At 38.6% G+C, this 21040-nt stretch overlaps 1 protein-coding gene across 7 annotated transcripts in view; it reads right to left on the bottom strand.

Annotated features, from left to right (window-relative positions):
• Positions 1 to 3611: 3611 nt before the first annotated feature.
• SMC2 (structural maintenance of chromosomes 2) overlaps positions 3612 to 21040 on the bottom strand; it is a 32257-nt gene continuing 14828 nt past the window's right edge. For all 7 annotated transcript variants that reach the window (XM_073345610.1, XM_073345611.1, XM_073345609.1 and 4 more), the window contains 14 exons: positions 20171 to 20288; positions 18759 to 18897; positions 18106 to 18225; positions 17416 to 17620; positions 15361 to 15496; positions 13594 to 13718; positions 12616 to 12809; positions 12117 to 12260; positions 11597 to 11791; positions 10919 to 11119; positions 10017 to 10133; positions 7015 to 7175; positions 5860 to 6007; positions 3612 to 4598 (listed from right to left, as the gene is read on the bottom strand). In XM_073345610.1, the coding sequence (XP_073201711.1) occupies positions 4410 to 4598; positions 5860 to 6007; positions 7015 to 7175; positions 10017 to 10133; positions 10919 to 11119; positions 11597 to 11791; positions 12117 to 12260; positions 12616 to 12809; positions 13594 to 13718; positions 15361 to 15496; positions 17416 to 17620; positions 18106 to 18225; positions 18759 to 18897; positions 20171 to 20288 (2192 nt within the window). In that variant the 3' untranslated portion in view covers positions 3612 to 4409. The remainder of the gene's footprint in view (positions 4599 to 5859; positions 6008 to 7014; positions 7176 to 10016; positions 10134 to 10918; positions 11120 to 11596; positions 11792 to 12116; positions 12261 to 12615; positions 12810 to 13593; positions 13719 to 15360; positions 15497 to 17415; positions 17621 to 18105; positions 18226 to 18758; positions 18898 to 20170; positions 20289 to 21040) is intronic.

Raw genomic sequence — 21040 nt, 5'->3', positions numbered from 1 at the left:
AAAAAAAATGAATCCTGATTAATCACCCTTGCAGTTAAATAAGACTACTGACTGAAATTTATTAAATATGTTGGATGGTCTACATTTTCATATGTATTGTATTCTGTGTTGTAACTAAAATCAGCATGTATTATTTTTGCTTACAAATATTTGCACAGTAAAAATAAGAAATAGTATTTTTCTGTTCACCTCATACAGGTACTGTGGTACAATCTCTTTATCGTGAAAGTGCAACTTACAAATGTAGATTTTTTTTGTTACATAACTGCACTCAAAAACAAAACAATGTAAAACTTCAGAGCCTACAAGTCCACTCAGTCCTACTTCATGTTCAGCCACTTGCTGAGACAAATACATTGACTGGAGATAATGCTGCCGGCTTCTTGTTTACAATGTCACCTGAACATTAGACCAGGTATTTGCATGGCACGTTTGTAGCTAGCATTTGCAAGGTATTTACATGCCAGAGATGCTAAACAGTCATAGGCCCCCAACATGCTTCCATGCTGATGACACTCATTTAAAAAAAAATGTGTGAATTGAATTTCTGACTGAACTCCTTGGGGGAAAATTGTATGTCCCCTGCTCTGACATATATTTCCCACACTCTGCCATATATTTCCTGTTTTAGCAGTCCTGGATGATGACCTACCACATTTTCATTTTAAGAACACTTTCACTGCAGAGTTGACAAAACACAAAGAGGGTAGCAGTGTGAGATTTCTAAAGATAGCAACAGCACTTGACTCACAGTTTAATAATCTGAAGCGCCTTCCAAAATCAGAGAGGGATGAGGTGTGGCGCATGCTTTTGGGAATCTTAAAAGATAAACACTCGGATGTGGAAACTACAGAATCTGAACCACCAAAAAGGAAAATCAACCTTCTGCTTGTGGCATGACTCGGATAATGAAAATGAACATGCTCTGCTTTGGATCATTATCAGCATGGGCGCATGTCTCCTGGAACAGTGGTTGAAGCATCAAGGGACATATGAATCTTTAGTGCATCTGGCACATAAATATCTTGCGATGCCGGCTATAACAGGGCCATGTGAATGTCTGTTCTCACTTTCAGGTGACACTGTAAACAAGAAGCAGGCAGCATTAATCTCCTGCAAATGTGATCAAACTTGTTTGTCTGAGTGACTGACTGAACAAGAAGTAGGACTGATTGGACTTGCAGGCTATAAAATTTTACATTGTATTATTTTTAAATGCAGGGGTTTTTGTACATAATTCTACATTTTCAAGTTCAACTTTCACAATAAAGAGATTGCACTACAGTATTTTAACTATCTTGTTTTTTTTACAGTAAATACATTTACAGTGCTCACTTTATTTTTTGATTACACTTTGTGTTGTGTTTAATTGAAATCAATATTTGAAAACGTAGAAAACATCAAATTTTAATAAATTGTATTCTATTATTGTTTAATAGTGCAATTAATCATGATTTAATCACTTAATTGCAATAAATTTTTTTAAATTGCTTGACAGCCCTAGTAATTATATCACTCATTACAGTACCATACAGTTTGTGTGTGACAAGTTCTAAAGGGCTATACTGCTTGACAAACCAACATGGCAAACTGAACTGGTATTTAGTTCAGTCTATCTTAAAAAGGGACCCAGAATGACACTGCTTCAACAGGAGAGGGTGAGGGAGCTCTACATCCGACAACCCCATAGCTCAGGGGTTGGCCCATGCTGCTGTAAGGTGAGAGAGCCACCTCTTCAAATACTTTCTCCCACTTTGGCAGAGAAGGGGGAATTGAACCTGGGTCTTCCACATCTCCAGCAAGTGCTCTAACCCCTGGGCTAAAACTTAAGCCAACAGCAGCAGCACCTCATCGAGCTGATTTCAGAGGGTGGGTTGGGGCTCACTAAACAGAGCTAGACAACTTCCTGCAACCTGGATTGATTTAGGGCACACCGCATCTCACATGAGGTAGCTGTGGCAGCTCCCTGCATTCTAAGGCACCTCTCTGTCACAGTTCACTGTATAGGGAACCTTGTCCATTATCACAGTGTTGTTCCTATGCTTTCCTATGTACCTAAAACGTTAGGTGTTGCAATGTGAAGTATCACAGCACCTAAATTGCTGCTTGGTAGCTGGTTCTCAGATTTCTAACTTTCAAAGAAACAAGATGACAGGTCTTTTTACTGTGTCAGCTAGTGCAGAATTACTTGCTCCAGGGGACTTGTTATTGTCTTCAATGATACAAGCCATGAGGCATCACCTGCTTCCTTTGCCATGCTAGTAGATGGGGGTGATCTTTGTTCAATGTCAATCAACTTCTAGTTCTAGCTCTTTAAGGATTACAAACCATTCCTTTCAGTGAGAACTGTGTATCCCTTACTTGTTACCCTCTACACTGCACCTAACATCAAAAACGTTAAAGAGTGGGAGAAAGTCTGTATTATGGCAAATGAAGGATTGGTTTAAGGGAGATGAGGATAGCAATGGTTTGTACCATACAAAAAAAAATTGAGGCCCTGCTGTAGAACTGAGCTAGTGCACATTGACCTGGCCAGAAACAGGCCTAATAGATGCAGGTGAGGGTCCTTTTCTATATGCATGTAACTGGGAGCTACTCATTGAGGAACAGATCATTTTCAGGTCATAATATGAGATGACTAAGTGCCATTAGTAACTTGGTAAACGCACAGCCAAATGGCCGCTGGAAGTACCCTTTGCCCACAGGTGTTCCAGACAGTCAATTAGGACACACTTATGAGCTGAAAAAGCTACTATGACAAGGAAGCAAATCACAGGCAGACTTGCATTGTTTTTCCCCACCCGAGCCACACTGGATTTCTAAAACTCCACTCACTAAACACTACAATGATCAGTAAAATGGAACTATTGGAAAACCAGATTAGGGCCCAACAAGAGGTGGACTGGGATTTCAGGAAGAGCAAATGAAAAAAGTTCAAAACTTGTTCCAGCTAGGTACTGCACTGTTGAAGATGCATTGACAGCATATCCAATTAAAAGGAATCACTGCTGGGACTGATACAATGAAGCATCTGGTTTTTTACTGTTCTGTTTCTGAGGTAACAAGAGAATTTGTCCACTGCAAGGGAACATATCTACTGATCTCCTTTCCAGATCCAGCATCTATACACAAAAAGCTCCAGAAACAACTTTAAGGGACTTAGAAGAAAACCAGATTTCAGAGTAGCAGCTGTGTTAGTCTGTATCCACAAAAAGAACAGGAGTACTTGTGGCACCTTAGAGCATAAGGTCTTATGCCTCCCTGGCAAAGCTCCAGGTAAGTTTTGATGGAGGGAACACCTCTTTTGAGCAGTAGTTTGCCATCCGAAGAATTCTGATGAAAGTCAGCAAGATTGTTTGATCCAGAATCAAACGATTCCTGCAGAGTATCTTTCCCTTTGTTCTTGCTTAAGTCAACTCGTTAGACATTGATTTTATGAACTACATAACTAACCCCAAGACGAGTCGGAGTAACATAGTTCAAGCTTATTTAAAACTTGCCCAATCATAGTCACATGCCACTCCGTTAAGTGGTTACCTACAAGGTGAGAAGAGAAACCAAAAGTGAAGGTAGGCTTCATGTTTGAGCTAAAATCATTTATTAACAACACAAACAAATTAAAATATTAACATGGCAATTTTAGCAACTGTAAGAAAGTCATGGCTTAGAAGGATAAGAAGTTACCTTTCCCGTTTTGCTTTTTTAAAAAGTCAGCAGTATAAACATTAGCATTTCATTTTTATGTTGTATTCTTTAGCAATCAAGCTTCACTCAAGTATTTTCAATTGCTTTTTGATACAACATTTAAGAACTCCATTAAGCAGTCCCTATTCTCCTACCTTACTGAAATTTCACACACACATTTACATGATGTCAGACTACAAGGACCTGCTTCTCGTTTTTAAGGAATCATGATAGAAAGAAAAAAGCAGATTTTAAAAATGGAGGAAAACACTGAATTGTGAGTAGGACACATACAGAAGTAGCAACTGTTCATGGTCAGCCCGGCTTCAGCCAGTTCAATGGCAATGCTTTGTCTGAGTAGAGGACAGAGTTAGAATTTCACGTATGAAACAAAAAAGGAAGGTACGTAGGATAAAACAGAGGAAGTGTCTAGCAATGAACAAGTGGAAAGACAAAAGTGAATGGATATTTAGTCCAGATTTCTCTTTAGAAAACCAAGAATAATGAGAATTTTCAATATGAATTACAATTAGAGAATATATAAAATAAAACTGGCCAGAGTATTCACCAACTCCCTCATGCTCACTTCAGGGTTTTTTGGGGTTTTTTTTTTTAAGTTGGCCATTTAGTAATGTGTTTTATGATGACATTTCCAGTCTCTTCAACATAAAGACAAGAAACACAGGACATTCCAACAGAAAGTGCTGCAGGTGGAAGTTTGCTCTTCAAGCATCCACATAGGGTCTGGGTCTATTCTTCTGTTTTGCCTTGTCAGCTTTTTGCTGTGCAGATACATTACTTCCATTCTGTGCCTGAGTATATCGTGCCACGGTGGATACACCATCTACAAACTTGGTCTTGTAGAGGACATTTGCATTGTTGAACATCCCATCCTTCAATGATACCACAATGAACTAAAGAAAGAAAAAAGTTTCCACAGCATGAACACCATATCTGAATGTAAAAGGACAATAGAGATTTTAAAATTAAGATTGATAAAGCTTTCATAAAGTCATATAGGTATGGAAATAGTCTAAAAGCAACAGTTTAGATACACTGCTCCATTTATGCTAATTAGCTACTGTCCTGAGCAGTAGTTCTCCAGGAATGTTCTGAAAATGTCACCTGAAACCATAGCAAAATAGAAACCTCCCCTGCCCAAAACAGAGAGACAAGATATAAGGCCAGTTCTAGGGTTGGGATTGACTGGGCAAAAAAATAAGGTAAGCCCCATGTATTAGGCCACCCCAAATTAAGTCCTTGATGCTGAACAAGGCCCTTTCATTTCAGATCAAACCATGACCAAACAACCTGTAACCAACAGATATGAGGTGAGCCTCCTGCCTCGTAGTTGGGAAGGGCACTTAACTCTCCCTTGTGACAGCCAGAAGATAGTTCTCTCTTCTTCAGTCCTTCCCACTTTGCATGGGTGGGTTTCACAGCAGCACTTTGCTTAGACCTAGGCAAAAAACACTTCACGGATACAGCTACTACAAGTAGTATGTTCAGAGCTCTCAAACTGTGCAGGTGAGAATCTAGTCTCAACAACAGGAGGAAGACAGAGACCAGACTGGGGAGTTGGGGTGAGGTATGTCAAAAACCCATACTGATTCTGTTTCAGATTGTGTGTGGTTTTCCTATAAAGAACCCTTCATGGACCACATGAACACACAGGATCACCAGAACAAACTCCTCCAGCTCTATACGTTTTCCTGCCTAAGTTGGAATGATATGAAGATTCTCTCCACTGATTCCTGGCACACTTCATAAGGGCCCAAAATAGAAGAAGAGAAGCTATACTTTTAAAGTGGGAATCCTCAAACCTCTTTAAAAAAAAGTGTGGACCTTATCTTAACAGATGGATTAATTCACGGACAGAACCCTTCCCATTTGCTGCTATGTACCAGCTCTGTTGGTTACAGCAACTGGTTACAAAGAAAAACAACATGAGGAAAGTAATGAGTTTTACACTAGAAGGCGAGAGGAAGACTAGAACAGGACTCCATAAAAGTGTTTCACAGTCTGCAGAATCATCACTGTGACCTCCATGTTTTAGGCCTCATGAATCCAGAATATCTAAGCACCTTACACTTCCCAGTTGTATACTCACACTATCTTGGAGAGCAATGAACTACACAAACAGACTACCACATATTGTTATTGGCAAGATCATACCTGGGAATGTCTGAAGTGAGTGCGAAGCATCTGTCCAATGTTCTGTGTGTGAGAAAGATCAAGGGCTGCATCTACTTCATCTAAGATGTAAATTGGAGCAGGTTTGAAGAGAAGCATGGCTAAGATCAGGGACAAAGCCACCAAAGATCTAAAAACAGACCAAAGACAGTTAATTCTGTGTAAGCTACAGGGGAAAAAATATTCTCTCCCCACTTTGGCTGCTCCATCAAAGCACAGTTTTGCTGCAGCAAGGACATTCTGTGAACATAGACAGATACTAGAAGCTCTGGAGCGGTAGGCCAGATAGCTAATACCATGGTTTGATATACTGAAACTCAGATTTCTGCCCAAAACTTAATGTAAGATATAAAATAACCTTTCAACATTTGACTGGTTGAATTGTTACTTTGAAGTTCATGCTGTTTTACCCATTTCCAATTGTGAGTTTTGCTACATTCTCATTGGTCTACATTGTTGCTATGTTAGCCAGTAGCTATTCTGGATGATTCTCTCCCTTCCCCTCAAGAGGATCCTCTGCTTCCTTCACCATGCTCCCACCAACATTCTCCTAGTCCTCCAATTGCCAGATCTACCTTTAAAAGACACTGCTTAGCTTCTGGCAGAGAATGGTATTCTCTCCACAGCAACTTACTCCCCACTTTAATATGCTAGAGAGGTACAGAGCTTTCAGTGCCATGGTGGTACATCTTTTGAACCAGGAGAGGAACACATTATATCTAGGAGCCAGAGACTACAAATCAAACATGGGAATAGTATTATCAATTCCTCAGTACTATCCATTATTTTTACAGTTATTGCAACTCTCTTGTAATTAATTTCACTTATGCCACTTCTCTGCAGGAGCACAGTTTATCTTAGTAGCTGTGAAAAGCAGTGTACTATTATTTAAATTTCTCTTTGTTCTTGAATGTCTCCATTATGTAGATACATAAAGGTTAGCTCAGCACTTTACGTTACATGCTCTGGATGTTAAAATGTGAATTGGTAAATACATCTATATTTTATTTAAGGAAAGCAAAACCCTCTACCTCTGGGGAAAAAAGAGGACCAAACCTGTGTGGCCTATATCATCAGGACACCCTGCAAGATGGAAAGGAAAACAAAAGCATAAGAAAAAAAAAAAATCACACCAACCTTTGTCCTCCACTAAGTTCTGTTAAATTTTCCTTCCAGGTATTTCCTAAGGCAACCTTGAATTCCAAACCATCTAGGACAGTTTGCCCCTCAGGGGCTGCCAGCATAGCATTGGCCCCAGGTAGAAGAGTAGAGAAAATTGAACCAAAGTCTTTGTTCACCTACAAATCAGACCACCACAAATATTTTCTAAAGGCCTTTGAATTATGAACTATTGCTGTATACTTAAACTAATATTATAAACAAACACTTCATTTCTGCCCCATTGAGTCAGTTTCTTTTAACCTGATGGAATTGGCTGTCCAACACAAGATTAGCATGTGCTAGATGGTGAGAAGACAGACTGTACAGAATCCTCTCTTTGTTACATAATTCAAGACAGAAACACGGTCTAGATCAGAGGTCCCCAAACTGAGTGGCACGCCCCAGGGGGCGCAAAGGACTGTTTTGGAGGGGGATGCAGCTGGGACCAGGATTAGCCCCCACAGGAGGCAACGTGGGAGTGTCACCCAGCTCTGCTCCTGGCCCAGCTTCGGCCCCTGCCCCCAGCTGTGCCCAGCCTCAGCCCCTTTACTCCTGTCCGCGTACAGTCCCCCCTGAAGCTGTGATCTCACTCCCGGCTCTGCTGATCATAGGTAAACAGACAATGCCTTAGAGTACAAATTAATGGAAAAAAGCAATAATTGGTTTTACTTTTAATCTTTTCAATTTTTTTATTTGTATTATTGTAGCACCTAGGACCCTCAGTCATGACCAAGACCCTGCTGTACTGGGCACTGTACAAACACAGAACAAAAAGATGGTCCCTACCCCAGGAAGTTTATAATATAAACAGAAGCCAGGAGACAACAGATGGATATAAACAGACTGACCATTGGAGGAGTACAAGGGAACCAACACAATATTGACTGGCATCATAGTAGGCCAGCAACCTAACTGTTGTCAAGTTTTCTGTAGACATCACAGCAAAGGAGTTTTAAGGAGAGATCTGAAGGACAAGTAACTTTTAATGGATGTTTATGGGGGTTAAGACACTCAGGTGCAAGAAGCAGCACAGGAGAAAGCACAAAAAAGGTACTTATGTGAAAGGGTGCTTATTTGAAAAATCTAGCAAGTGGGCAATAGAGGTTTGTACTAAGAAAGGGCACAATTATGTCTATATGGACATAAGTGTCTTGCATATGCAAAAAAATTAGGGCTATCGATTAATTGCAGTAAACTCACATGATTAACTCAAAAAAATTAATCGTGATTAATTGCAGTTTTAATCACACTGTCAAACAATAGAATACCAATTGAAATGTATTAAATATTTGGATGTTTTTCTACATTTTCACATATATTGTATTCTGTGTCATAATTGAAATCAAAGTGCATATTATTTTTGCTTACAAATATTTGCACTGTAAAAATGATGAACAAAAGATAGTATTTTTCAATTCACCTCATACAGGTACTGTGGTGTAATCTCTCTGCCGTGAAAGTGGAACTTACAAATTTAGATTTATTTTTGTTACATAACTGCACTCAAAAACAAAACAATGTAAAACTTCAGAGCCTACAAGTCCACTCAGTCCTACTTCTTGTTCAGCCACTCACTAAGACAAACAAGTTTGTTTACATTGACGGGAGATAATGCTGCCTGCTTCTTATTTACAATGTCACCTGAAAGCGAGAACTGGCATTTGCATGGCACCTTTGTAGCCAGCACTGCAAGATATTTACGTGCCAGATATGCCAAACATTCGTATGCCCCTTCATGCTTTGACCACCATTACAAAGGACATGCATCTGAGCTGATGACGCTTGTTAAAAAAATAAATGTGTTAATTACATTTGTGACTGAACTCCATGGGGCAGAATTGTATGTCCCCTGCTCTGTTTTACTCACATTCTGCCATATATGTCGTGTTATAGCAGTGTCAGATGATGACCCAGAACATGTTGTTCATTTTAAGAACACTTTCACAGCAGATTTGACAAAACACAAAGAAGGTACCAATGTGAGATTTCTAAAGATAGCTACAGCACTCGACTCACAGTTTAAGAATCTGAAGTGCCTTCCAAAATTTGAGAGGGACGAGGTGTGGAGCATGCTTTCAGAAATATTAGAAGAGCAACACTCCGATGCAGAAACTACAGAACCCAAACCACCAAAAAAGAAAATCAACATTCTGCTGCTGGCATCTGACTCAAATAATGAAAATTAACATGCATCGGGGTCTGCACTGCTTTGGATTGTTATCGAGAAGAACCCGTCACCAGCATGTCCCCTGGAATGGTGGTTGAAGCATGAAGGGACATACGAATCTTTAGTGCATTGGGCACCGAAATATCTTGCAACGCCGGCTACAATAGTGCCATGAGAACGCCTGTTCTCACTTTCAGGTGACATTGTAAACAAGAAGCGGGCAGCATTATCTCCTGCAAATGTAAACACACTTGTTCAGCCAATCACTCAGACAAACAAGAAGTAGGACTGAGTGGACTTGCAGGCTCTAAAATTTTGCATTTTTTTGTTTTTGACTGCAGGTTTTTTTGTACATAATTCTACATTTGAAAGTTCAATTTCATGATAAAAACACTGCACTACAGTATTTGTATTAGCAAAAACAACGAGGAGGTGCCACCGGACTCCTCGTTGTTTTTGCAGATACAGACTAACGCGGCTACCCCTCTGATACTTGTATTTAGGTGAATTGAAAAACACTATTTCTTTTGGTTTTTTTATAGTGCAAATACTTGTAAAAATATAAAAAATAAATATAAAGTGAGCATGGTACACTTTGTACTCCGTGTTGTAATTGAAATCAATATATTTGAAAATGTAGAAAACATCCAAAAATATTTAAATAAATGGTATTCTACTATTGTTTAACAGTGCAATTAATCCCAATTAATTTTTTTAATCGCTTGACAGCCCTAAAAAAAGGAATAAAGTTCATCTTCCATGTTTAGAAAAAAACACTCTAAATGTGAAAGCTAAATCTGAAATAACGTACCTTTTGCCAGGCAATGTTCAAAGCTTCATTTTTCTTTTGGTCAAGCTCTTCAATAGTTGCAAGTATTTTAGACTTGTCATTCTCTACAATTCTTTTTCTCTTCATTAAGTCATTATACTGGTTCAATTAGAGAAAATTGGTCTCAATTAACTTTGTACTGGATATGTTTGGCTGTAATCCTGTAAATACTCAGATGCTTAACTTTAAGCATGTGAATAGGCCTACTTAAAAGAGTAAACTTAAGAATGTGTGTATAACTTCTTGCAGAATCAAGGCTTTCAGTAATTTATTCTAAAATATATTCTAGAAATTTGCTACAACAATTAACAAAAGGGTGAAACTAAACCCTGAGGGACACTTCTCTCCCTCATGTGAATAGTGGGTCATTGTCATTTTTACCTATTAATTGGTACAAAAGGATAATTTCTCCTAACTGCGAAAAATGCACCAACCCTAGCCAACTATAGTGATACTAAAATGTCAACTGGCCAATTCTTCCTGAAACACCATGGACTACAGCCCATATTTTTGGCAAGGTTTTCATTTGGATTTAATACTCAATCAAGCATTGCAGTAGACATAGTAATGCTGGACTGATATACTCAGACTTAGAATGGAACTTTTTAGAAGGAAACTAACCTTTTGTCACTGAAAGTCAGGATTTTCCTGAATATCAATTACTGATGCACAGTCAGTTAAAAATATATTAGCATCCAAGAATAAATAAAATGGGTCATGCTATTGACTTCTGAATTAGACAATGTGTAAAGCTTAAGCAAACCACTTTACTTCTGTGGGGCATTGAATAGTACTGTGCAGGTGATAGAAATTACACTGCCCCTAAACAAAGAGATATGCCACAAATTGTCCAGACTCTTGAGGTTAAAGCAAGAAATCTTTACCCTTTCTTCTGCCTCTGAAAGCATGTTCATAGCTCTCATATTGACATTTCTTCCCAACTTCTCTTTTTTTTCCTGTAGTTTCTGCAGCCTCTGGCCTGCTTCTTTAGGATTGTTAGTTTTAAAATCATACGCTGTGTTAGGCTGGCCAAAAAGTTGTTTCTCTGAAGCTATCCACTCATAGTCTTTCAACAGTTTAGCCACCTGGAAACATGCACAAACGTACACATGTTGAGAGCATTTACATGAAAAATATCAGCATCCTAAGTTGTTCTACAACATTAAACCTCAGTATACAAAATGCAGCTTTATTGAGCATCAAAAGAACACTGGCTTGTATCAAGTGCTGAAGAAAAGTCAGGAAGGTCAAAACATGAGGAAAGTTCTCAATGCTCTGCCACTGTGTCTCCAAGTCAACCTTCTTTAATAGGTACTTGGTTTGTCCGACAGATATGACATCTGCTTCATTGGTGGTCTCCCATACTGACATGCTCTGTTTGCCTATGGGACAATGTATGGATAAACACTTGTGACTTTTCCCTCCTCTGAGATGTTTCTCAGAGTTCAGGATGTACCAGTATAACAATGCTTATTAGATAAAGGAGAATATTTCGTGGCCCATGGTGACTGAAATAACCACCTCTGGTTACGGAGGCAAAGACGGGTAGAGTTCTGGGATACCTTGGCAGCAGCATCAGTAGTTTCTCGCTTGTGTTTGTTTATGTTATGTTCTAGCTCTTTAACCTTAAGCTGTGATTCATTATTTTGTTCTCTATATTTTACAGCCTCTGCAGATTTGTCTTTAATTTCTTTATCCTGAGCTGTGATTACTTCCTTTTGCTTAGCCAGCTCCTCCTGAGCTTTCTTTACAGATGCCTGGAAAACAAAGGAGACAATCACTTCTCTTTTTTAAGCAATGTATATTATACCTTTATTATGAATCAAGGAAAATGACTAGAAGGAAAAAAGGGGAAAATACAGAAATTCTTTGAGGGTGAAATTCAGTCAAAGGATAAAAAGGCTGCAGAAAGGTCCTATAGGCTATGAACTTCCTGTGTGGTGGGAGGAAAAATCCATATCAAATTGAATAATCTATAGTATGAGGTTTAATAGTCTTCCTTCCCAGCTACACACAGATGGAAAAATATCAGAACCAAGTTGTCTTTGGTATCGAAAGTACCTCCGGTTTTGCCAGACCTACCTTTGTCTTGGACACCTCAGATGCCATAGCATCAATCTGATCCTGGTAGGATTTGATAGCTTCATTCACAGCCTCAATCTGTTGTTTATAGGAGGCCTGTTCTCGCTTTAGCTCTTCTAATTCCAGAACTAAAGCTTCAACTTCCTAAACAGAGGACATGTTGAAGACATATTAAGGACTACACTTGAATAGAAAGATTTAATATTCAGCTTGCTTCTGAGTAAAGGCTGCAGAAGAAAGGTTGAAAGTCAAGGGCGCCACAACCACAACTAGAATATCATTATAATCAGACAGCCGCACAAAGGGAGGATGGAGCATATTTATGATTCTAGAACAAATCATGTATCACCAATTTCTATGCATGTCAATGACTACAAAATAATATCCATGTACTGAAACTAATAAGGTTTAAGAGAATCATAACCCTCCACATTCACTTCTGCTCCACTGCGGCCATTTTTCAGGATGGTTAAACTTGCTACCAACAGTGCTGTTTTACCTGCTGCTTTTCTTTCATTTTTTTGCTGGAAGCATCGGCCCTTTTTTTGGCACCATCTAGCTTCTGCTGGGCAGCTTCCAATTCTCTCTCACGCTCCACTTCGGCATTTTTAATTTTGTTCTCCAGCACTTTATATTTTTCTTCTGCCTTCTTTTGGATTTCCTTGGTTTTCTTTAGTGTCTCTTCACTTTCCTCTGAATCGAAAAGTATAGTATTGAAGCTGAGAGTTCTTCCAGCCCAACGAAACTTCTACACACAAACTTATAATTTAGGTGTCAAATCAATTTTAACAAAGGCTTAGTACAAAAAAAGGGCTAATAAGAATTTTTACTAAGTGATGAGATCAGCAATTTCAGTGTTCCCTTGTTCATGGGTCAGTGTAAATGTTGCCCAAATACTAACAGCACAAATAAAATATATGGGAGGATAAAGCAAGATTGAAATTCGTTCATTAAGTTAAACAAAATAAATAAGCTCTCCCTTTATATGCCAGATAAATTATACATTTTACATACCACAAGATGAACAAATTCATTCACTGAATGGTAGTCTACCAATCTTTGGTATCCTATCAATTCCTTCATTCCTGACAGTGTTTGAGACACTCCCACTACATCTGCCTATTTCTTCCTCTTGAACCCGTATGCTTTTGCTATTCCTTCTTTCCAGATCTCCTTTATCTGTGTGAAAACTAATATTTTTCAAATAATTTCTCAGGATTCAAACTATGTGTAGTGCAAATCCTAAATACAAAAAAATTAGCAACCTTAACTGTATCCTCATTTTAGTCAGTCTATTGTTATTTTAATTTGTAACATCTTTTGTATTTGTTAAACAAAAATTCCTACAAAACAAGTTTCAGGTTTTTAATGGCATCTAAAAGCTATTAGCTTTATACAATCTCAAAAGCAAATAAAAGGATTCCACTATGAATAGCCAAATAATGTCCTTCACATTTTCAGCAACTTGCCATCTCACCAATGGTTTTCTTAAGGGTGTCCAGCTCCTCTTGCTGTTTGTGATAGGCACTTTGCTGAAGTTTGGTTTGCAATAGCTCTGCTTCTTCTGATTTCATCTCCCACTGCTGCTTCAGTTGGCGATATCTTAGCAGATTATAGTAGACATAATCAGATGTGTTCGCGTGATAAATTACAGGCATACCACTTATGTAGGGTACATAGAGCTTTATATTTTCGAGCTATACATGAGATAAATTGACAAGTATTTATATTTCCATTTTACAATGAGGAGAATTGAGGCTGAGGATCAGCTATGAATTGGGAGTTTCTGCCTTCAAACCTCATGCCATATCCTTTAGGATAATATGACGAACATTTACACATCTGCAATGATAAATCCTGTATAGTTTCACCAATTATGGTAGAATTCCTTTTATCTGAATGGCCTGGGGGACATCCAAAACATTTGGATAACTGGACACTCGGATAAATGCAAGTGCTATTTTAAACTGGAGTTTCATATTTTCATACTGCAGTGATGCCAGTTCCTGAGGATGGAGGAAACAGGGAAGGAAAGGAGCAGCTGCAGAGGGCAGGGGTCTCCTTGGTGCTGCTTGAGTGCTTCTTGGCACTAAGAGCCCCAGGGGAAGGAGCTAAGCATAGCCCGTGCTATTTGTACTGGTGGTTGTAGAGCTGGGGGCTGAGAGTGCCTAGTGCTGCTTGAGCACTTCCCATGAGGCTCCTGTCTTTTGCAGCAACTTCCCCGCTCCTTCTTTTCTCTCTTCCAGCCTTGGGGACTGGCATGAAATTGAAACTTACAATAGCATGCTCATGTATATGAATGTCTGATTATCCAAAGGCTATGTTGGGGACACACTATGGCTGTGGATAACTAGGATTTTCAGATAAATGGAAAATGTTTGTGCAAACACATTAATAAGAACATAAACCTTACTAGAGCTACTTATCAGTGGCTTAATTAAACGGACTCCTCTTAGTGGGCATGCAGCAACTGCACTATTTATCAAAAAGCAAATAAATGAAGATATCTAAATGACAACTAAATCTTTTTAGCTGTACAAGAGCAAATTCTAGATGAAAGTGACATAGAAACATTAAAAACTAAGTTTGAATCTGGTTTGCTCAGTTTATTTGTGTTTTGGGAAAAATTAAAATGGTTGAAACGGGGTTTGAAAAATAAGTACAACATGTGCAAAGTGTACTTTATTTTTAAGGACTCTTATTTGCCTACGTATATTTCATAGAAGACCTTTAAATAAAAAGAAAGATTCCACAATTATTTTTAACTGAAATTCACACAGAAATATTTTCTAAGTAAGATCTAATTTAAATTCCCAAATAGCAAATATTTGGGGGGATACTGTTGTAATTTCAGTGTTTTTATAACTCTCACCTACTCTGATTTTATTCTCTAGAAGCTGAAATTCTGGATAGGAGTTACAGAATAGGACCACAGGAAAATCATTTGGCACTTCAGTGAATAGGAAAAGCAGAAAACTGAATACAGTTTTCAGGAAAGCACCAGTGTGTACTAAAATGCTATTTTCCCAAGCATAGCAACAATATAAGCTTTTATTGCTACTATTTTCCTGCAGATGCTGTCCAGAAATCTCCTTGCCTCCCCATGAAATTGTGTAGTGAAGTGGCCACACTATTCTGGCTTTCATACAAAACCTGATCTGATCCTCTGTGCTCCTACAGTATTATATAAATATAAATAAAAGAGAAAAAGAACTTATACAAGCATCTATATTGTAACCCTTACTTTTCAGCAATGTTCTTTAAGCTTGCCAGCTCCTTTTCTACTGTGTCTAGCTCAGACTCCTTTGTTTTTAATTTTTCTTGAATATCTTTCATTTCCAGAAGCTTGGACAAAACAGGTGTAGACTGTGAGCGTGCACCTGATTAGTGAAAGAAAACAGAAAGCTGAGATTATTGATTGCCTACCATTAATTTCTTAAACTAAAGGATGCGTTTAAAAATTGGGCATGAGAGACAGCAGACATGAGAGAACAAAACTAGAGTTTCTAAGAAAACCAAAGATTTAACATATAATAGTTCTCACACAGTCAGAGACTATTTTCTGACTCTGGAACTAAAGCATGTTTATCTACAACTATTTTTCTAGATTTCCTGGAATAGAAGTATTACTGGAATCTAGTATTACTGGACTGGAAACTCTCAATGGAACTCAATCCAACTTTTTATGCTATTGTTTAACAAGTTGGGCAAAAGTAGGGTACAGTAACTCCTCACTTAACATTGTAGTTATGTTCCTGAAAAATGCTACTATATATAAAACACACAGTGTAAGTTTTAAACAAACAATTTAATACTGTACACAGCAATGATGATTGTGAAGCTTAGTTGCGGTGGTGAAGTCAGAGCGTGGGATATTTCCCAGGGAATGCCTTGCTGCTAAATGATGAACTAGCACTCAGCTGACCCCTTAAGGGTTAATACATTGTTGTTAATGTAGCCTCACACTCTACAAGGCAGCACAAATGGAGGGAGGAGACACAATAGATGCATGGCAGTGGCAGCAAACATTCCCTGCGGAAACTGAACCCACGCTGATGAACCCACACTATCCCACTGGGGTGCACCACTCCCTCCACTTTCCAAAGTGCGGGGGGGGGGGGTGTGTGCATGTGTGCGAAAGACAGACACACACACCGTGTGCGAGTGTGAGAGAGAGACATGTAGCATGCGCGTGTGTGAGAGAGCGAGCGAGCGCGAGCGAGACATGCATTGTCCCTTTAAGTATGTTGACTCCACTCTAAGTACTGCCTTTTTCAGTAGATCAACAAGTTGAGACAGCAGCTGCTGCCAGCAAGCTCCCACAGTCCTGAGCCCTGTCCTGTGTCCCCCTGCTCTGTGGAGATGGAGGGCAGGAACAGGGGGACACCCTTACATCAGTACCCCTCTTCCCCCCCCCTTCCCCGGCACAGCAAGCAGGAGGCTCCAGGGAGCAGCTCCAAGGCAGAGGGCAGGAGCAGCACATGAGTGTGGGGAGGGACACTTGAACTGCCCAGCAATTGATAGCCTGCTGGGCGGCTGCTGCACAGGGAACTTAGGGGAGCTGATAAGGGGGACTGCTGGCCCACCCTGGTTCCAAGCCCCCACCAGCTAGCTGCAATGGGCTGCTCTTCCTGCAAGCAGTGGACAAAGCAGGCGGCTGCCAAACAACGTTATAAGGGAACATTGCACAACTTTAAACGAGCATGTTCCCTAATTGATCAGCGACATAACAATGAACCAACGTTAACCGGAATGACATTAAGTGAGGAGGTACTGTACCAGTCTTACTGGATTATTTAATTATGTAATTAATACATTTGTGGGTTTAACTGAAATACTTAATTGAAGATATTTTTTTCCCTGTTAGATGGACTCCCCCTCCTGGTTAAACCTTATGACATATGTTGTTTTGGTAGCAAACAAAAGCTGGTTTATTTTTCCTGGATTGGAACTCCGCGATCATCAGACTGATATTTGTCTGTTACATTTGTAAACAGATTATCCAGCACATTTCACGTGCACAGGGAACACAATACAGTCATAACTTTTAATTAAAATAATTTAAATAAGGCAAATAGTTTTGTTCCAGTATTTTCAGTTATGTCTTGCAGAATTCTTTGAATGGCCAGGGACTAACTGGAATTTAACTTTAAGTAGAATACATCTTCAGTCAAATAGATTTCAAAGTTATCCAGTGTAAGGTTCTAAATACAATTTTACTGTTGGCATTTGTTAAAACATCTAAAGCAGTACAATAGTCAGCAGAGATGATATTGTAGGGGAAAAAAATAATGATTACCTCCACTCAGAGTCCCCTGAGGGTCAAAGGTATCTCCTCCAAGAGTGACAGTTCTTTTCATTATAGTTTTGTCAAAAGTCACTTTCTTGGCATTATTCATGTTATCACAGACCAGTGTTGTTCCAAAGACATATTCCATTGCCTTCTGCAGTTCAGATTCATATCCAATCAGAGAGAGGGCCAAATGCACATTATCAGCACCAACCTAACAGTCAAAGGAAATGGTATTAGTGTTCCACAAGAATTAGATAAAGAGTTTTTAAATCCAGTTTCTTGCTCCCCTTATAAAGGTTTTGTAACATATTAGAATTCCTCAATACCATGTACTAATACATCAGCAGCAAGTGTCTTTGAACTATTGACTGTAGGTAAAAACCCTGACTCAATCTCTCCCCTTCTACAGTCAGAGTACTAACAGGCAACACAATCAAATGAGTTCAGCAATGCATCTCTCCCAGACATTATTTGGTTCTCTCCCTTCTTTGTGACTAGCAACACAAAACTTTATTGTTCTGCTCAGTTTCTCCTTCCTCTATCTAAGAGTCAGCTCAGTTCTTTGCCCCACTCCCACTCAGCCCATTGTGCTTTTGCAGAATGGTAACCTTTAGCTAACAAAGCATGTCAATTTTAAGTAAACAAAATAAAATAAAGAAAAACATACACAGCGAAATAATGTATCTAAAGACATACCAAGCGTTTTGCTGCCATCACGGTTTCTTGCCTAATACACTGTGATGAAATTTTATTTAGTGGAATTATGGTGTATCGACGCTTCAGTTCACCTTTTTCTAGCAGTTTTTTACCAACCACCTAAAATTTAGAAAAACATTTTTACATAAGGGTATCAAAACACATGTCAAATTGTGAAAACTAAGACAACTAAAAAAATTTCTTACAGGAATGATACACATACTGGAGAGTTTAACATTTGGCCTAAGGACGCATAACTCCATTGACCTATATTAATTCATACTCACTAAAGGTAAATTCACTACTTGCTAAGGTATCTGCTGAAGGATATCCTATTGGTATGGGCCAAGATTTTTAGTGGTGACTAGGGATTTGATGGGCCTCAAATTTGGGGGTGGGGACCAACTGGAGATACCTTAAAGGGGCCTGATTTTCAGAGTTCAGGTGCTCAGCACTTTCTGAAAACCTGCACCCTTTTAAAGTGTCTGAAGTTGAGACCCCAAGTCACTAATTGCTTTTGAAAATCTGGGCCTTAATGCACAAAGTTTTAACTACACATCTCTCAGGAGTGTCCATAGAAGTTGCATGACTAAATCACAGGGTTGAATACAGCCAAAGGGATGTACTCAAAAGTTATATGTTAAGAAACATACCTCTGTGTCCACCACAATGTTATAGAGTTTTCCCCCAGCTACCACTTCTAGAGCTGTTGCTGTGGAGATCTCTTTCACGGTGATTAGAGAGGCAACAAGCCCTTTGATATGGGTTGGGTTCCAATTTTTTTCTGGATCCCTTAAAATAAATTAAAACTATATGATAAGAAACATAATTTATATGCTACGATGAAAACAACTTATGACAAACGCTGAACCCACATATATTAATATAAAAATTCCACAATGTACAGAGATATAATATTCTGAAGCCACAGACAGCTAAAATTATTTTAAAACTTCATAACAAACAAATAAGGTTTTCCAAGTAAACTGTCAGCTGTGGAATAAATAGAAGAATCCTGCCTTCAACATTGCCTCAAGTTGTTCATAAAACTTGGCACTACAAACAGTTATGCAGAACTGACTTTATTAATAAACTAACGAAATTTGGGAGCATTACTAATATTTCTAATTTACGGGCATAGTTTGGCGTTAAATTAAAGTTACATGAAGCAAGTCTATTCATTAGGTACGAGGTATAAATCTTTCATTAAAGTAGTTTTTTATATAGTTACATGAAAGAGGTTTGGGGAGATGATGAAGTTCATGAAATTATTTTTTTCTTGAATGTAAGAAGTTATTGAATTTTTATCATTTACATGTTATAACTAGACTTTTAGATTTGAATGAACTTGTCAAAGGTACTATTTAAAGAGGCACACATACAAAATTTAATAATATAATAATGGATCATAGCAAACTTTAGACAAAAAGATACAGCAAGTTTCTCTAACTGAAAATACTAATACCTACGGATATTTAAAGAAAACTGCATTTCTCAACAGTGACAGTATAAAACTGATCAGTAATTAGCTGCTACAATATTGCTATGGGAAAAGGATAACTAATCGTTTTGATGCTATATCATCAGAAATTAGCAGGTAACATTAACATTTGCAAGCATTTAATAAATGCATCTGCTGTTTTCACTTTCACTTGTCCCAGTGGATAGTGCACCAGACTGTGGCTCAGGAGACCTAGCTCTGCCACTGGCAGGATGGACCTTTGGGCAATCATGTTACTTCTTCATACCCCAATTTCCCCATCTGCAAAAAGTAGATAATGATATTTACCGCCTTTGTAAAGTGCTTGGACATCCATGTGTAAAAAGAGCCGTGTAAGTGCCAGGTAATATATTATTGTCCTAAATACCCAGGCAGATTAATCATGCCATAACTGAAAGTCAGTAATGGAAAGGGAAGCAAACTATTTATATACCAATAGCAAAACAATGACTTCCTGAATTGTCATCCTCCTGAGTTCTCTAGAAACTTCTATAAAATTGTGTGGACTTTTATTTTTTTAAATAGATGTTTAGTGAACATTAGAGTACAATTCTGAGGCCTTACTTATATTCAAAACGTAGACTGGGAAACTTGGCCATTAAGGCTTCATATAACTCTCTCAACTGATCGACGTCACGAGACAGCTCTCTCCGTTTTGCTAAAAGAGTTTCTTCTTTTTTGTCTAAAAGAGCCAAACAAACATATCACTGAACTTTTTAGTCACACTCTTTGCAGATTTAGATATGAAGCAGTTTAGAAGCAGGTACACAGCAAGTAGCCCAAGGCATAATGAGAAGTCCTTCCTTCTTCCAAGATTCTTACAGCTATAATTTAAGCAAAATATTGGCACCCAAATATTCCAAACAGACATAAATCAAAAACTTGGAACTTAGCAAGCTTCAATGAGATTTATAGAAAAACAATAATTGGTACTTTTAGCTAAATAAATGCACTTTTTGCAGTGAGGACATACACAAAAAATTCCAAGACACTTTACCTTGCTTAGGACAACATTTTCCAACTTAGGTGCCTAAACTAAGGCACTTAAACTGGTTAGATTTTCAGAAATGGCAAACACTGGCATTTGCTATGGACTTTGGGCTGGATTTTCATTTACAGTAGAGCCCCTGTATACTCTGGCTCTGCATTTGCACTGTAAAGGGGCCTCAAATTGGATGTGAGTTATACTTATGTTGACAGAGTGGTGTGAAGGTGCCTTAATGAAAATGCATCATTGCCCTTTACTGGGAAGAGGTTGGGGGAAAGTTTTAGTCTGGTGTCCCAATTTAAATACCCAGAATTGTAAATCTTGGCCTATAAGTTTAAACTAGTATGCTTTTACCTTCAACATGCAATCATACAGCCCCAACCTGCAGCCCAGTGATCTATGAACTCTGACCTGCTACAAGTAAGAAAGCTGCATATTTTCCCATC

Source organism: Lepidochelys kempii, chromosome 5 (genome assembly GCF_965140265.1).
Source record: "Lepidochelys kempii isolate rLepKem1 chromosome 5, rLepKem1.hap2, whole genome shotgun sequence".
In the NCBI taxonomy this organism is placed as follows: domain Eukaryota; kingdom Metazoa; phylum Chordata; order Testudines; family Cheloniidae; genus Lepidochelys; species Lepidochelys kempii.
The sequence above is the reverse complement of the archived record's forward strand: the minus strand, read 5'-3'. Positions and strand labels throughout refer to the sequence as shown.